The sequence below is a fragment of the Erinaceus europaeus genome, chromosome 19 (genome assembly GCF_950295315.1).
Source record: "Erinaceus europaeus chromosome 19, mEriEur2.1, whole genome shotgun sequence".
In the NCBI taxonomy this organism is placed as follows: domain Eukaryota; kingdom Metazoa; phylum Chordata; class Mammalia; order Eulipotyphla; family Erinaceidae; genus Erinaceus; species Erinaceus europaeus.
This window is the reverse complement of record NC_080180.1, coordinates 49,121,025-49,139,661: the sequence shown is the minus strand read 5'-3', so window position 1 is coordinate 49,139,661 and position 18,637 is coordinate 49,121,025. Positions and strand designations below refer to the sequence as shown.

The following is an 18,637-nucleotide window of genomic DNA, read 5'->3' as shown; positions in this document are numbered from 1 at the left end:
GTCATCCAAAGAAGGGGGGGGGGGGGATATTCCCCAAGAAAAGACTTTTTTTTCTCCTTGAAGGGGGTTGGAGCTCTATCTGAGTGACAGACTACCTGACCAATCAGGGTATTGACCCTGCCTGGGTTAGATTACCTGTCTTTCTTCATCTACCTCGAGTTTGTTTGATAGTTGCTTCTTGTAATTGTTTGTTTTTGCTTGGTTTAGGAAGGGGACGACGCTGTGTACAGCCAAACTGGAGTGGTATAATCTGCAGACTGAATGTTGGGGATTTTTTAAAATTTTACATATTATTATTACTATTGTTATTATCATTATTACTTGCACTTGTCTGTTTTCCCTCCTCTCCAGATTGACCAAAATTAACTGTGGTTGCTTTCTCCATTGATAGGTGTGCTATCCATTGTGGGAGGAACTTGATTTTCTCTCTCTTTTCTCCACTTTTCTTTTTCTTTCCTCCTAGATAATCCAAAAAATCTCTTTCACTGCTTTTTTTTTCTTTTTCTTTCTGTATTTACTGGTACTTGTTTGTGAATTATTGTGTAGAAGTCTGACTCGGAGTGGTCTCTTTCTGTGTGTGTGTGTCTCTCTCTCTTTTCTCCTTTCCTTTCTCTTCCCACTATCTCTAGAATTTGTGGAATCATCTATTCTTGCTTTGTCTTATTTCTTTCTTGGAGTGGAGGTGTTGCTTGGCTGACTGGTTTTGGTTGAAGGGCATCAATCTTTGCTTCAGTTGCTGTTGTTTTACTTGCTGGGGTTTGTGATTTCATTGTGAAAAGGCTTTAGTTTACTGTGGCTTGTACTCACACAACACTAGAACTGAAGAACGATGGGACAAAAATACAAAACACATCAATAAAAAAAAAATGGTTAAGTTGAAAGCAAATAAAACTACCACAATGAATCAGGGCAGGAGCCTAGAAGAAACTCAAAATAAGTCAGAAGCAACTATAAGTAAGGAAACTATCCAAATAATAATTAACCGCTTAGTCACAGAAATGAGGACATCTTTTGAGGAAAAGGTTATCAGAAATAGGGAATCAACAAATGAGATCCTCAAGAAAAATACTAGGTACCTTGAGGTAATTAGAAAACTGAAAGCCAAAATAGCTGAGCTAAGAGGCCAGCTAGCATGTCCCCTTCCTCTCTTTCTTCCTCTGGTATGCCAATCATGAAAATGTTACTTCTTCTGAGATCATCCCATATGTCTCTGTTGTTTTCAGTGTCTCTCAATCTCTTTTTTTAGCTCTTCTACCTCCTTCTTAGTTTTCTCTAACTCATCCTCTGTCTGGCTAGCTCTGTTTTCTGTTTCTGTTAATCTGATTTCCCTTCCCTCAGCTTCCTTCTTCAGTTTAGGTTTTTTTTTTTTTTTTTACCTTGCTCAGTTACAGTACTAGACCTCCTGGGCTAGCCAGCACAACTAAAGCAGCACTCAGAGAGAACTCATAGTCATACAAGTACACATTAGAGAACAAGAAAGCTGAAGTAAGTGCCTTACTGCATGCCTTCAAGACTTAGAAGAAAGGAACCCTAAAGGAACCAGAAGGGTTGAAGTCACTAAAGTTAGAGCAAAAATAAACAACATTGAAAATAAGAGAAACATACAAAACATCAATGAAGCTAAATAATAGTTCTTTGAAAAATTAAATAAAATTGACAAACCTTTAGCCAGACTCACTAAAAAAGGGAGGGGGAAGAAGACTCAAATAAATAGGACTGTAAACAATAGAGGAGATATTACAACAGACACCATAGAAATAAAAAAAAAATCATGTGAAGATTCTATGAACAACTATACACCACCAAGCTAGAGAATCTGGAAGAAATGGAAGAATTCCTATAAACATACGCCCTTACAAAGCTGAACCACGAAGACCTAAAAAACCTAAATGCACCAATCACAGACAAAGAAATTGAAACAGTTATTAAGAATCTTCCCAACAACAAAGTTTAGGACCAGATGGCTTTACAAATGAATTCGACAAAACCTTCAGGAAACAGTTAATACCTATATTTTTAAAAGCACTTCCAAAAGACCAATGAAACAGGAACACTCCCTCCCACCTTTATGAAGCCAACATCATCCTGATACCAAAAGCAGATAGGGACACAACAGAAAAGGAAAACTACAGACCATTATCTCTGATGAACACAGACGCTAAAATATTCAACAAGATCTTAGCCAACTGGATACAGCAGTATATCAAAAAAGATTGTTCATCAAGATCAAGTAGGATTTGTCCCAGGAGTTCAAGGCTGGTTCAATATACATAAGATAATCAATGTCATTCACCACATCAATAAAAGCAAAACCAAAACCACATGATTATCTCAGTAGATGCAGAGAAAGCCTTTGACAAAATCCAACAACCGTTCATGTTCAAAACACTATAAAACATGGGGATAGATGGAAAATTCCTCAAAATAGTGGATTCCATATACAGCAGAACTACAGCCAACATCATACTCAATGAACAGAAGCTGAAAGCATTCCTCCTCAGATCCGGGACTAGACAGGGTTGTCCATTGTCACAATTATTCTTCAACAAACATAGTATCGGAAATTCTCACCATAGTAAGAGAAAGGAATCAAAGGAATACAGATTGGAAGGGAATAAATCAAACTCTCACTCTTTACAGATGATATGATAGCATACATACAAAAACCTAAAGAATCCAGCAGAAAGCCACTGGAAATCATTAGGCAATATAGCAAGGTGTCAAGCTACAAAATCAATGTACAAAAATCAGCAGCATTTCTTTATGCAAACACTAAGTCCAAAGAAGAGGATATCCAGAAACAACTCCCATTCACTGTCACAGCAAAATCAATAAAATATCTAGGAATATAGGGCATCAAAGTAAAAACCCTGTGGTGAGCAGGAGGATGGAAATGCAGCTTCCTGGGCCAGCGGGGGGGTGGGGGTGGGGGGATGGGACACAATCTTCTGGTGATGGGAATGGTGTTTATGCACACACCTATTAAACTGTAATAATATAAATCACTATTTAATTAATATGAGAGGGGGGAAATTGATTGTATGTCTAAGGGACTTTTCAAAGCTAACCCAATTACCAAATAATGTGATGATAACAGTAACTATCCATTGTCTTCTCAAATCCTAAGACAGCAGGAGCCTCACATCTCCACTATAGAGCCTAAACTTCCCCCAGTCCTGGGACCCTAAGATAGGGCCCACTTTCCCTCATGCTTCTCCCAATTCTTATCAAATAATATTGCATCCGCTGATTGCAACCTAATCAATGAAATGAGTGCCATCCCAGCATGCTTCACTTCAGACTGTGTCCAGAGACTTCAGGTGTGGAACGCAACCCTTCAGCTCTATCACTCGGGTGAGATCTTTCCTTTCATAGTATTCTCTAATTCCATCCCAGGTGGTTCACTTCCTAACGAAGTCCTAAAACCTAGATTTAGACCAGGTTCCAGGAGATAGAGCATATGTTCACACGTATCCATAAACTAGGGCAAATATATACCTGAAAGCAGTAGTACACTAGAGTTTGCAGTGAGTACCCCCCAACACTTCATCTCCACTATTCCAACCTTTGGGTCCATGATTCTTCAACAATTTGTTTGGCTTTGTATGTTAACTTTCTTTTCAGCCACCAGGTTCCAGATGCCATCAGAATGCCTGCCAGGCTGCCCTGGACTAAAGACCCCACCAATGTGTCCTGGAGCTCAGCTTCCCCAGAGACTCACCCTTCTAGGGAAAGAGAGGCAGACTGGGAGTATGGATCAGCCAGCCAACACCCATGTTCAGCAGGGAAGCAATTACAGAAGCCAGATCTCCCACCTTCTGCAACCCACAACGATCCTGGGTCCATGTTCCCAGAGGGGATAGAGAATGGGAAAGCTATCAGGGGAGGGGATGGGATATGGAGATTGGGTGGCAGGAATTGTGTGCAATTGTACCCCCCCATCCTATGATTTTGTTAATGTCTCCTTTCTTAAATTAATTAATTAATTTAAAAAAATCTAAGAATAAATGAAAATGATACAAAGAAATGGAAAGACATCCCATGTTCATGGATTGGAAGAATTAATATCAAAATGAATATTCTCTCCAGAACCATATCCAATGTGATACCCATCAAAGTCCCACCAAGTTTCTTTAAGATAATAGAGCAAAAATAACTATAATTTATCTGGAATCAGAAATCACCTAGAATTGCCAAAACAATATTGAAGAAAAGAAACAGAAATGGAGGCATCACACTCCCAGATCTCAAACTATACTATAAGGTATCTCAAACTACACAAAATCAAAACAGCCTGGCACTGAAACAAAAATAGGTACACAGACCAGTGGAACAGAATTGAAAGCCCAGAACTAAACCCCCTACACCAGTGGACATCTAATCTTTGATAAAGGGGCCAAAGTTATTAAATGGAGGAAAGAGGCTCTCCTCAATAAATGGTGCTGAGAAAACTGGGTTGAAACATGTAGAAGAATGAAACTGAACCACTTTACCTCACCAGAAACAAAAGTCAACTCCAAATGGATCAAAGACCTGGATGTGAGACCAGAAACTATCAAATACTTAGAGGAAAACATTGGTGGAACATTTTCCCTAAACCTCAAGGACATCTTTGATGATACATGCCCAACTGCAAGAAAGATTAAAAGAAAAACCAATGGGACTACATCAAATTGAAGAGCTTCTGCACAGCAAAAGAAACTATCACCCAAACAAAGAAAACTCTCACAGAATGGGAGAAGATCTTCACATGCCATACATCAGACAAGAGACAAATAACCAAAATATATAAAGAGCTCACCAAACTTAGCAACAAAAAAAGCAAATGATCCCATCCAAAAATGGGCAGAAGATATGAACAGAATATTCACTTCAGAAGAGATCCAAATAGCTAACAAACATGAAAAATTGCTCCAGATCATTGATTATCAGAGAAATGCAAATAAAGACAACACTGAGATACCACCTCACCCCTATGAGAATGTCATACATCAAAAATGACAGCAGCAACAAATGCTAGAAAGGCTGTGGGAACAGAGGAACCTTCCTACACTGATGATGGGGATGTAAATTGGTCCAACTGCTGTGGAGACCAGTCTGGAGAACTCTCAGAAGGCGCAATAATTTTCAGTGAGTCAATAAATGAAGCAAACAAGTAGAAAGACCTAAAAAGACACCTTAAAAGTGCCTAATGAAACAGTTTCTACTTAGACCTAGATGTCCTCCTCACCTACCTCTTATTACACGTCTGTGAATCACTCCAAAGCTAGCTTTGTCATTCAAAGTAAGGACTACAAAAGCTATAAGGGCAAGAGACTGGCATACTTTAATGATGACTCTTTAGTCACTACCAAGCCACCCCACCATCTGGTGCCCTAGTCAAGGAGTCCTGGGATTCCCACACAGATATGATGGGCCTAGACCTCTAACAGATCCCTCTCGCCACTGTCACTGGTCATCTCCATCAGGAACAAAATAATGGAGCCCTTTGTGGGCCCCTATGGGACCTTGCCCTCAATGTGGATCAACAGTGGTAGGGAATGTTCCATTTTCCGAAGGGAGGCTGGACAACATACTCTACCTACTACCCGAGGAAGATGGGTCCTGAAATTTTGCAGCCTGGAATGTTCCTGGCTGTGACCACAGAATGTGACCTCAGACCTATAGGGATGCAGAGGTTATACAGGCTCCTGTGCTGAATATGGGCCTCAGATAAAATTGGGGGTCACTTCACAAGCAGTAAAGCAGATCTGCAGGGGTCTATCTTTCTCCCCCCACACCCCCACATCTTCCCCATCTCTCTTGATTTCTCTGTCCTATGCAACAACAACAGCTATAACAACAATAACAATAAAAGCAACAAGTGCAACAAAAATGGCAAAAATGGCCTCCAGGAGCCGTGGATTTGTGGTGCAGGCACCAAGCCCCAGCAATAACCCTGAAGGTAAAAAAAAAAGAGAGAGTTTATAGTTAATAATATTTATATATGTTTCCCATATTTGGGAGCTACTCTCTTCCCCGATCCAGCTTTCTAGTCCTTTTTCCAACTATGACCCCATCCCCCCAGACAATAACCTGGGTCCACCTGCATAGTAGATGTCAGGCTCAGGCAAAAATTAGTAAAGTCATGGACCCTTGGAGTATCCCTAAAATAGACCTACTAGCTTTTTCCAAAACAGAGACACCAAATCTTCATGTGCAATATTCTTGCCTTTAGGTCCATGATTAGTCAACAATTTGTTCTGTTTTATATCTTAACTCTTTTTCAGCCACTAAGTTCCAGATGTTACCATGATGCCAACCAGGCTTCCCTGGACAGACGACCCCATCAATGTGTCCTGGGGCCTCACCTCCCCGGATCCTTGCCCCACTAGGGAATGAAAGAGACAAGCTGGGAGTATGTCAACACCCACGTTCAGTGAGGAAGCAATTACAGAAGCCAGACCTCCCACCTTCTGCAACCCACAAAGATTCTGGGTCCATACTCCTAGAGGGATAAAGAATAGGAAAGCTATCAAGGGAGGGGGTTGGCTATGGAGCTCCGGGGGTGGGCATTGTGTGGAAATGTACCCCTCTTATGCTATAGTCTGGTCAATATGTCCATTTTATAAATAAAAATTAAAGAAATAAAAATAAAATGAAACAATATTGTTTAAAAAGACGCACGCACACACACACACACACAGAGAAATAAATGATGTTCTCAAAAGCAGCTTGGTTTTAGTAGGATTGGCACGACAGATCAAAAGAAAGACTGCAAAGGAAGGAAATGAAAACAATGATTTTAAGCAGATTCCTTAGGAAAGATAGCAGAGGAATAAACGGGTTTTCTAAAAAGGAATAAAACGGGTTTACGTGACCTCAAAGAAAGACTTTTACTAAAGGTGAAAACCACTGCTGTGGCGCTCTCACACCCTGTGGAGAGCACTGCTGCCATTGGTCCCTGGACCCACCTTCAGAGGAGAAGTTTCATGAGCAGAGGAACAGTACCGCAGGTGTCTTTCTCGGTCTCTCCCTAGTTCTCTGTCGCTATAAGGAAAAGAAAAACAAAAGCAGGCCACTGGGAGTGATGGAGTCTCTGTGCAGGCACACAAGCTTGTTTGGGGGGGGGGGAGCTACTATTGTCTCTTAATGCTTATGAAAGACACCCAGTACAAGGCAGGAACAGGACCGTGGCAATGATTCCCTTGACAAGGATGGAACTGATGGGACCATGAACATCAGAGGGATTTGCTTCTGATTAGACTTAGGACATCTCTAATATGAAAACTGAGACACAGCAAGGAACGTGAGCTGACGGCAGGCAGGAAGGTAAGGGCTTCTCTCTCTCCAGCAGGCATGTTCTTTCTCTCCAGGACTCAGCATTCAACACCTCAGACAAGTGGAGACAAAACAGAGCGGGAGCTAGACAGGGCTGGGGGTGATGGAACTAAGAGAATACTGCCAGGCATGGCTTTCATGATGATGGGTCAATAAATCAAGGGCTCTAGCATGGACAAACTACCAGCTGGACTAGAGATGCTATTGTAAGTGAGAAGGAGAGGTTAGCGTGCTTATCAGAAGAGAGCATGCTGGAAATGTGATGTCAGGGGCTATGCAATACTAATGAGGTTCGTCCTTGGAAATCAGACAGTCACTGGAATGCACTGGGGAGGAAGACTGAGGACAATGTCAAGGGCCTGAATGACAAGGAGACTTAGATCAGGATGCCACACAGAAGCGTGCCTGTGGAATGCTCTGACAATACGAGCTTCTGAGGTGAACTGGTCTTTGATGGAGAGAGGAAGAGAGGTGACTCAAGTGCATGGGGGCAACAACTCCCCAGAAAGGAGACTGGGGAGGAGGATAAAGAGAAAGAGGGGTGAACCCACTTGCAGCCCACTCTCCTGGTTTGTAAGTAACAGAGGTGGCCAGAGAGAATATGGTGTGCTAGGGGAAGCCTGATTTAATCATTCCAAGGGGACAGTGGAGCAGCCAGAGGGCAGATGAAGCTCAGAAGGCGACGTGGGGGCTTCTGATGTGCCACGAGTCCCAGAGGGCATGGTCGAAGGGCTTGGGAGGGCCGAGGGTGGGCAGAAAGAAGGCTGATTCAAACTGAGGGGTGAATAGAGTCAGATGTGCACAGAACAGGGATAATAGTGACTGCCTGGAGGCTTAAACTTCAGGAGATAAGAATGAGATGAAATTGTATTTGGAGACATTTCAGGATTCATCCTAGCAGTAGATTACAGATCAATAGGCAACTGGTTTGATATATGATTCCAACTATTTAGCTGGAAACACAGACAACTGGTAATGAGCCTCCAGGGTTATTGCTGGGGCTCAGTGCCTGCACCATGAATCCACTGCTCCTGGAGGCCATTTCCCCCCCTTTTATTGCCGTTGTTGTTGTAGCCTTGTTGTGGTTATTATTGTTGTTGTCGATGTCGTTCATTATTGGATAGGACAGAGAGAAATGGAGAGAGGAGGGGAAGACAGAGAGAGAGAGAGAGAGAGAAAGACACCTGCAGACCTGCTTCACCTCACCACCTGTGAAGCGACTCCCATGCAGGTGGGGAGCTGGGGGCTCGAACCGGGATCCTTATGCCAGTCCTTGTGCTTTGTGCCACGTGCGCTTAACCCGCTGCCCCCCCCCCCAGGTAATTCTTGAAACCAGGGTGGGGTGATGGTGATCCAGGAAATAAGAGACAGAAATTAGCACTGAGGTATTTTTGGAGGAGTGAGATAACCCCCACCGATTCGCATTAAAATGCAAGTGCCCTGGTCTCAGCTACGCAGTTGATAACCTACTGGAGGCCCGATGTACAACACGGTGACCAGACTCAGCAGCGCTGTACTGTGTGTGGGGGGGTGTGCTGAGAGCAGGGTAGAAGTGTTCTCACCACTCCCTACGGCAGGTTCATCAGTCCGACTCTCGTCATCAGTTCACAGAGCCGAATAGATGAGAATTTCACACTCTATGTTGCAGGGCTACACAATCCTCCCCCCCAATTAAATTTCAATAAATCTAGAAGGGGGAGGAAAAATGAGTGTGCCCGAAACTTGGCAAGTTTGCGTACAGAAATTTCTCTGCATTATATGCCAACTGGGTGACACGGTTTCGACAGCCGACTTCTATCATGAATACATGTAATGAGTGCGGGGCAAGTCAATTTACTTTCCATATTCCAGCCTGGCACAGTCCTCTTCCAAGCCTGGCCTGGTGAGATAGGGCTGAAATAGCTTTATCTCATCTCAGACACACATTTCAACAATGGAATTCAAGATGTCACCAAATATAGAGACGGAATGCTAATAAACATATACCCTGGAAAGAGATTTCTCTGGTGGAAATAAATGGGAAAGGGAGACAGGGTTAGATAAAAGCATAGAATAATTAAATTTCAGAACTTTATCATAAAAAGAACCACTTGATTTCCGTCTAATCCAATAGTTTGTCTCCAGCATGTAATCACATAACCTCTGTATGGTTTCCATGGCAGAGATAAACAGCAGTAGCAGCAGCAGTAAAAGCAGATTATTTCTAAAGTGATACCAATAGAAGGAGAGAAGCGATTGAGTTAAAAAAACAAAACATTGAGAGTCATCACAAAGATAAATAGAGCAGCAGCAGGAAGCCCCGAAATTCTCTGTATTTTATAAGAGAAATTCTGCTATTGACAGATAAAAATCTCTTAGTAACCTCTGGCAAATGAGTACTCAGTGATTTTCTTCCCAAGAGCTTTCAGGACATAGATTAGAAAAATGAAAGGAGTGGAAGGAAAACACACACACACACACACACACACACACACACACACACACACACTCACACACACACACACACACACACACACACACACTCAAGATAATGATGTAAAGCTAAAGGTCTGCTGTCAAGAGATACTTCATTATTTCAAACAAATTCATTACGGCTGAGTCATTTGTTCCCCAGGTAGTCAAGATGGGCCTTTTTGAGGGGCAGCCCGCCAGGTCATCTTCAATCTGGGACCCGTCATCATCTAGTCTGTCTGACCAAAGACGTGTGTTGCAAGGACGGTTATGACAGATGAGCCGACTCCCCTGCCCCCCCCAACCCTGGAGGACTGCACAGCTCATCACACAAGGCACTCGGGAGACACTGCAGGCGACAGAAGAGAAACTGCACGTAGGGGCACCCACACAGACAGACATAGCCATGTCGCCAAGCAAACACCAGAAATGTTGAGGGCGCTTTTTAAGTTCTAGCAAGGTGAAGATAAGGAGTGGGCATTGAAAAGTTAATGGCTGGGCAGGGAGGTAAGGACTTTATAAAATTTACCTTTCAAGAAGCATCTCCAGGCCCTCTCCAGAAAACCTACTTGCTTGCACACATTTCTAAATACTAGAAGCAGGAAGGAAGGAAGGAAGGAAGGAAGGAAGGAAGGAAGGAAGGAAGGAAGGAAGGAAGGAAGGAAGGAAGGAAGGAAGGAAGGGAGGGAGGGAGGAAGGAAGGAGGGAAGGGAGGGAGGAAGGAAGGAGGGAAGGAGAGAAGGGGGGAAGGGGGGATGGGGGGAAGGGGAAAGTGGGAAGGGGGGAAGGGGATAGAGGAATACCATGTCTCCCAGGCCCAGCAAGATTGACTACATTATCCTTTGCCCATCCTGAGAAAGATGGATCAATCCTGTTCATTACACGGTCCTGGACATGGCCACCTAAACCTGGTAGCCAGTCAAAACAGCAGAGGGTCCTTTATCACCAATGAACAATTGCCATCAGCAGAAAGGAAGCAGAGCATCCTGGGAGTGGGGCCGGAGAGGTAAGTAAATGTGTTAGAGCACTAAGTTTCATGCCAGAGGCCCCGGGCATCCTAGGTTCAAATCCTGGCACCACTATAGGCCAGAGCTGAGTGGTGATCTCTCCTTTATAAAAGTAAATAAATCAAGTTTTAGATCATATTTTCAAAAATGACATTGGGTATGGTTCTCTACCTTTCTTTTAAAAAGAAAAGAGGTTTGTTTTATGAAGGCAAGAGAGAGCTCCACTTAGACATACATCCGGGGTTGAGCCTAGGGTCTCAAGTCAACACTTGTGCTCTTACCTTTTGAGTCTCCTCCCGGCCACTGTCTACCTCTCTTGAATGCTTCTAGTAATTTCCACTGATTACTATACACACACACACACACACACACACACACACACACACACACCCCAACATCTGTGGGTCCAATCTGGGTGTGGGTCTCGATTGAGGAGACGGGGAGAGAGACTGGGAGGGAGAAGCCAGAAAAGAGGAAGAGGCCACTAGGGGCTTCCTGGCCAAGAGTGTGTGGTCTATGTCCCAGAGCTGAGCAGTACTACAGTACTGAGCAAGGTCTGATGGGACAGCATGGAGCCTGACACAAAGGACAGGAAGCTGGCACAGTAGCTCATGCATGGCAAAAAACACAGCAGACAAAAGTTGGGGAGCTAGCTCAGTTGTACAGCAAAGCTCTTGTATATCTGAAACCCCAGAGGCCCCACTCTCAATCCCAGCACTGCCACATGCTAAAGCAGTGTTCTAGCCACTCCTTCTTTCAAAACACACACACACACACACACACACACACACACACACACACACACACACACACACACTTTCTTAAAGCTACAACTACACTGATACCAAAGTTAAATGGAGTAGTGAGTTCCCTCAGTATCACTTGGTCGTATTTCCAATAAATTGGGGTGAAACAAAGTGGCCCCAGTTCACTCTCAATCCTGTAAACCAATGTTATCTCAATGGAGAGGGAGGAGGCGACTGAGAAGGAGAAAGAGGGGGAGGGGGAGGAGGAGAAAAGTCATATGATCAGTTATTCCACTTCTGGATATTTATCTGAAGATATTTTCTCTCTCTCTCTCTTTTTTAAGTCCACTGTCAGTGTTCCTAATTAAGGAACTGCTTCTGGAGGGTAAACAAATTCTGGCATCAAATGATACTACTTGTATTAAAATAATTTTATATACTTTTTTTCCTTTACAAAATTATCTGGAATTAATTAGAAACAGATGCTCAGAAACTAGTTTGGATTTAAAATGGCCGTTTAATTCTAGGATGCCCTTCTACAATTATCCCCCAAACTATTAAGAATAGATTTTTGAAGTTTGGCATATACTGAGATTTGAATAACATATGGGCATAGATTCATGGAAAATTCCCTGTTTATTCCTACTTTTGCTTCTTCTTCTTCTTCTTCTTCTTCTTCTTCTTCTTTTTTACAGTGAAGAATGGATTCCTGAACACACACTGTCAGGAGTTGGCAAAATCAGACCAAATAGATCACGGTAGTTTGATTAAATGTAGATCACTTTATTTCATGTCAATTTCTGCATGTTTACCTGAGATAGACTATATTTTGACTCACTTTCACCAACTTTTCACATCTTTACAAGGCAGATCGTCCACCTCAGAAGAGGTAATAGAAGTGCCCACACAAAAAGCAGGTAAACCAAAAATAAATAAATAAGGAAAATCTCTAAAACTTAGTAAGAGGAAAACACTAAACTAAAGGTAAGTGTGTATAGTAAGCTATCTTTGCTGTGACACAATGGAAATTGGACAAGTTGTTTCCAACATATTTTTGGAAATGTAGGTGATAAGGAGTAGCCAAAGCATTCTGAAAATTAAGGACATTGCTAAAAAAAAAATTACATCATATCATCATCTACTAAAAAGCTAAAATAATTAATAGAGCATGACCCTAGTTCAAAAAAGGGATACCCATAGTCACATGACTAATGAGCAAAAAAAAAAAAAAGACACTCAAGACACAAGGAGTTAAGAATGAGCATTGTGTCAACAGTAAAAATGAAAATTTAAAGAAAGTTGTAACAAGATCGTTGTAGGATAACAAGATAAGTTACTTAGCAAGGTATTGGTTTTTCCATGTATATGACCCAGGTGAGAGCCCCTGGCACACCGAATAAATGAGTGAGTATGGCACTGAAGGAAACTTATTTCCTCTCTCTCTCTCTCTCTCTTCCCATATATACATATCTTCCTATTTGAAAGGTCATCTCAGAGTGGTGAAGCCCTGATGACAAAAATAAAATAAGAATTGCACAAAATGGTTCTAGGTTAACTGAATATCAATACCAGAAGAAAAAACCAACCAGACTTTCTTTCTATAATACTGAAAAAATAAGTGTAAAAACAATAGAATTTGGGAATTCAAATTAAAGAAGACCCAAAAAGACACTTTCATATCCTTGAAGTAAGCAAATACTTCTTCAAAGGACACACAAGTGCAGTGGAAACAAATCAATAAACTGACCTTTACTAGCACCAAGAGTTTCTACTCCTGCCCCATTAAGTAAGCAGGGAATAGATGAGGACAGACTCGTCACCAAAGAGGATGTCTAGATGGACAGGAGACATGTGGGAAAATGCTCAAAGTCACTATCAAAGAAATGCAAATAAAGACAACAATGAGATAGCACTTCACATCTGTGAAAACATCATCCATCAGAAAGGACATCACCCTTAGAAACAGCAAGTGCTAATCCAGTTGTAGAGATACAGTAAGGAGCACAGCAGAACATGGATTGGTCCTGGTCCTGTTGGACAGTCTAGATAAACCTCCTAACACCTTCTTCGGCCACCTCTGTTAATTATAAACTGGGAGGCAGGGGTGTAGGAGATATCAACTTTACGTTACAAAAATATTAATACTCTTATCATCTTTGTAATGTGGTTAAAAAGTGTAGGCATTTTTGAAAAAAAATTTTTTTAGTTTCTTCAATCTTTATTGATCTATTGGATTAGAGGCAGCCAGAAATTGAGAGGGAAGGGGGAGATAGAGAGGGAGAGAGACAGAGAGACACTTGCAACACTGCTTCACCACTTGCAAAGCTTTTCCCCTGCAGGTGGGGACCAGGGGCTTGAACCTGAGTCCTTGCACTTATAACATATGCACTCAACCAGGTGCACCAACACCCGGCCCCAAAATTTCGGTTTTCTTATGATTGATCTAGGAATCACAAAAATGTTTACACTTTTTAACCACATTACAAAGATAAGAATATTAATATTTTTAGTAACCTAGCTGATGCCATCAGTTACAGAATGGATAAAAAAATGTCCTAAAAAATTCACAGAAAAGTATACTAAGGCCAATGAGATTGAATGAACTACTGCTACCTACAGCAGCATGAGTTTCACAAATAATGTTCAACTCACGAAAGCAAATAAATATACATTCTATGGAGGTTTACTCACTAAAAATTTAAAAAGAAGCAAATAATAGTCCATGTTGGAGGTTAGGAATGATTATCCTCACATGTGGAGGGGGTTCTGGGGCTCTAGCAGGTCACTTTCCTCACTGACTTCTCTGCATGAACTTACTTTTTAAAAATTCATTGGGCTCTGCATTTATAATTCATGCACTTTTCTGAATCATCATCAGGATTGGGTTAGCAACACAGAAAAAAAACACTGAATATCTAAAAACTGAGGAATAGAATTAACAATCTAAGAAAAATAATATCATTAATAGTTTTCAAAAATGCCTAATGTTCCAACTCATTATCCTAATAAGATCCACTAAAAGAGAGGTAATCAAGCATTAGGCGAACTTTCCTGTATGCATTACATTTAAGGCAATCAAATAGTTGATGAGGAAATGTTCTTCTTAATTGAAGAGCTCCAGATTACAAATGCAAAAGGGATAACAAAATCCAAAAATCCCCGTAGCACAATCTCTGATGAATTAATGGTTAAGTGTCTCCTTGTGTAATAAGAGACACCCAGCACCACCTAAATGAACCCAAACTAATCAGATCTCTGGCTCTAGATGTCAGCTAATTTGAAATATGATAAAGAGCACACTAAATGGATGGTGAAGATGCTGTCAGCTACATTTAGAGTATTGAGGACTTAAGAAAAGTCTGATGTCTTCAAAATAATAAACACCCTGCAGAAAAGGAAGGTAGTGGGGTAGGGGAAGCTCACTGTTAGAGATTGAAAGCTAAAGGACACATCAAATCAATTTACAGACTTATTTAGATCTTTACCCCAATCAGCCAACTATTGAAAGATATTTTCAGATAATTTAGAATATTTGTAATAGAACTGAGATTAGACGCTATTAAGGAATTAGTGCTAATGTGTTATAGTCATGCTCTCAAACTTAATTATGTGTTGGAGAGACTGCTGAATTATTCATGGATCAAATAACAGTGTTTGGTACATGCTATAAAATATAGCAGCAAAATAAAGACATGGAGATTTGTGAAACAAGGTTGACCAACCGTGAGTAGTATTGGACAGATACACTCTCCTGTGGGCTCATGGTTTATTTTAGAGGGTGTTTAAATTCCATGCAGAAAGACTTACCCCATCTTTAGCTTTCACCGAGAGGTCGTAGGTGGCCGGATCCTGTTCCCTGTCGATATCTCGAGAAACACAGATCCACCCATCATGCGGGTTGATGTAGAATGCCTGTGGGGCCATGGAGCTTTGGAAACCATCGTAAAGAGAATATTCCACGAAGCCATAGAGTCCAGAGTCCGCATCAGAGGCATTTACCTACAGGACAGGAGGTGGACCATCAGGAAAGAGAAATGCCAGCAATTGTTTTCCAGGGAGTCGTGAGTCATTTACTGTGATCTGCACATCCAAGTAACCTCTGGAGCCATTTACAAAGTGTAGGTTCTGGCTTCTATCTGCCCTCCGGGAGTTTCTATGTCCAAGTCTTTGTGGCCCATTACTATACTACCATGTGCTCTCTGGAGTACCTTGGGTGCTCAGTCCAGGCTCCTTTAGGCTCTTATTCTCACATTCTGACAAGGTGAGTTCCTCTCATGCCTGAGCCCCTCAGCCATGGCTTCCATACTCCCAGCACACCCTTTCAGAGCAGAAAGGCAGGAGAAAGAAAGCAAAGCAACAAGAGGCAGGATCATTAAGGACTCAGTTCAATGGCAGAATTCACCCTAGTGCCTGAGATTTGAGTTCTTAAGGCTGGGTTTCCTTCATGAGAGGCCCCCACACCTACAGAGGCTGAATCCTGCACTTAAAGTCAAGTGGCACCTTGTCCAGCAAGAGCTTTAAAGACAAGATTCCGCCCCTGTTCTGCTTGTCCAACTCTATGGCTCACCCACAGGGCACATGGTGGGTGTAGTGTGTGTGAGGGCCAGGGTTCAAGCTTTAGCACCACATGGGAGCACCACAGACAACAGCAGAGGAGTTCTTGGATGGCGGTGGTGCTCCTGCGTCTCTTCCCTATTCTCTTTCTCTAGATTAAAACACAGTTGTAAAAGCTGGGCCTAGGAGTTTGCTCAGTGGCATCACACATGTGTGAGCATCTGAGTTCATTCTTCAGCACCCCCTTGATGACGATGATGACAGCAACAACAGCACAGCCCAAACCAGACACAGTGGCATGGTACTGTAACTTCCTAGAGCAAAAGGCATCTTATTTCTTGGCCATAAATACCATTTACATTATCAGCAGCCTAGTACTTGGTAGAAAAGGTGAAGTAACCGGGAATCGTGAAAGTGCTTCACTTATTTATACTAACACTGGAGCATACAACAAGAATTACAGCAGGCTCTATAAAACTTTTTTGTTCTCATGGGCTCAGTGTCGTTCTTTTGATTTGCAACTCAATTAATAGCAACAGTAAACATCTACAGAACAGAGCATTTATAGCACAAATAAAAGGGACTCTATGATCTACCAAAAGAAACAAAAGGAAAAAAAAAAACATGTACCATAGAACACATTCTATTCTAACTGCTTAATCTGTTACATATTTGGAACTTGTAGTAAACTAATGCCTCATTTTACAGGTCAGAAAATGCAAGAGACAGGATTTGCCAAAGGTTTCATTACTAATAAATGTCAACACTAGGATTTCAATCCAGCAGACGGCAGATCCCAAATGTCTATACTATACTGTCTACCAGGCCTTACCCCTTGTCATTTCATTCTTTCGTTACTGAAAAATAGCCCTTAAATGCAGAACTTGCCAAATAGATCACATGTAACATCCTCTTCTTCCAGTGCAGAATCTGCTAGATAAATGACATGTAACAGAACCCAGGTAAATGTTTACCTCATGAGCAGTCTTCTCACTAGACTAGCACTCATCTGAAGAGCACACACTGGCACTGTCAACTATGCTCTTGAATAGTAGATAAACCTCTTTTTAAAAGACATTTATTTATGGGGGTGTAGGAGAGAGAAAGGAGACACAGACACACACCAGAGCATCACTCTAGCACATACAATGCCAGGGATCAAACTCGGGGCCTCATGCTTGAGAGTCTATTGCTTTGTCCACTAATCTACCTCTCAGGCTGTCATAGCTGAATCTTTTATTTCACATGACTAAATTCTGCCAACATATAGAAAATTAACATGAAAGCAATTGAAAATAAAAGAAGAACTAAGTTCAGAAAGTCTAGCATCCAGCTAACAGGCATCCCAGGAAATAGACTACAGAAAAATAAAAAGGAACATATTCTTTGGTCTGTATTGGGGAGTTTCCTAATTCGCTGTGATGGGGTGGGGGAGAGCCGAGGTCTCCTGGTTTTTCACTTCCTCAGTCCAGAAACTAGGTTCAGTTCACCTCTCAGAGTTCCAAACTAGTTACAAGTCCTCAATTTAACTCCCAAGGAAGACTAGAAAGTGAAAAATAAAAATTAAAAATAAATCACAAAGATAGCTGGTGATTAAGAGAATCCCACCTCCCCAGAGCCCTGCCCAATTAGGGAAAGACAGAAATAGGCCGGAGGCATGGAAAGACCTATCAATGCCCATGTCCAGTGAAGCAATTACAGAAGAATGTCCAAGAAGCAATTACAGAAGCCTGAACTCTCACCTTCTGCACCCCATAAAAAATCTCTGTCCATATTCCAAGAGGGATAAAGAATAGGGAAACTTCCAGTGGAGGGGAGAGTATATGGAACTCTAGTGGTGTGAATTGTACAAAATTGTACTCCTCTTATCCCACAATCTTGTTGATCATTATTAAATCACCAGTAAAAAAAATAAAGTGAGTAACTTCTGCCCCAAGGGTCACTTAGTGCTGACATGGATATAAGCATGGAAGCCCAGGTAGGTAGGTCTCCACTACAGAGTAAAATGTTAGCAAGTGGGAGAAGACACCCAGAGAAGGCTCCCCAATGTGACCCTTGAGTTTACCATCCATCTATCAGTATTCATTTGACTCTAGACTGAAAAGCATCCACTAATGAACAATACAAGGGAAATATAAAAGCTATTGTTTCTGCATGGCAAATGCACAATTCTACTGCTCTCAGATTGACTTTTCCATTCTCATTAAGAGAGAGAGACAGAGAGATACCTGCAGCTCTGCTTTACCACTCATGAAGCTTTCCCCTGCAGGTGGGGACCAGGGGCTTGAAGCCAGGTCCTTGACTGTGTGCTCTCAACCAGGTGTGCCACTGCCTGGCCGCTAAGGACTTATTAATATCAGAGGGGGGGAGAGAGAAAGAGAGAGAGGAGAGACACCAACACCACAGGCAGTCTCACTCCTCTTTTCATGGAGCTTCCCCTGGTGCCCTGCACAGCGCTCCCACGTGGTGTCAGGTGCTCAAACCCACATCCTGGAGTGTGGTCAAGTATGTGCTCTACCATGTGAGCTACGCTGAAGTCGCTGAAGACATTTCTGACTT

General features: G+C 42.0%; 1 protein-coding gene across 1 annotated transcript in view; it reads right to left on the bottom strand.

Annotated features, from left to right (window-relative positions):
- Positions 1-18,637, bottom strand: part of DCHS2 (dachsous cadherin-related 2) — a 256,998-nt gene that overhangs the window by 111,398 nt on the left and 126,963 nt on the right. The window contains exon 2 of the mRNA XM_060178924.1: positions 15,332-15,523. Within this exon, the coding sequence (XP_060034907.1) occupies positions 15,332-15,523 (192 nt within the window). The remainder of the gene's footprint in view (positions 1-15,331; positions 15,524-18,637) is intronic.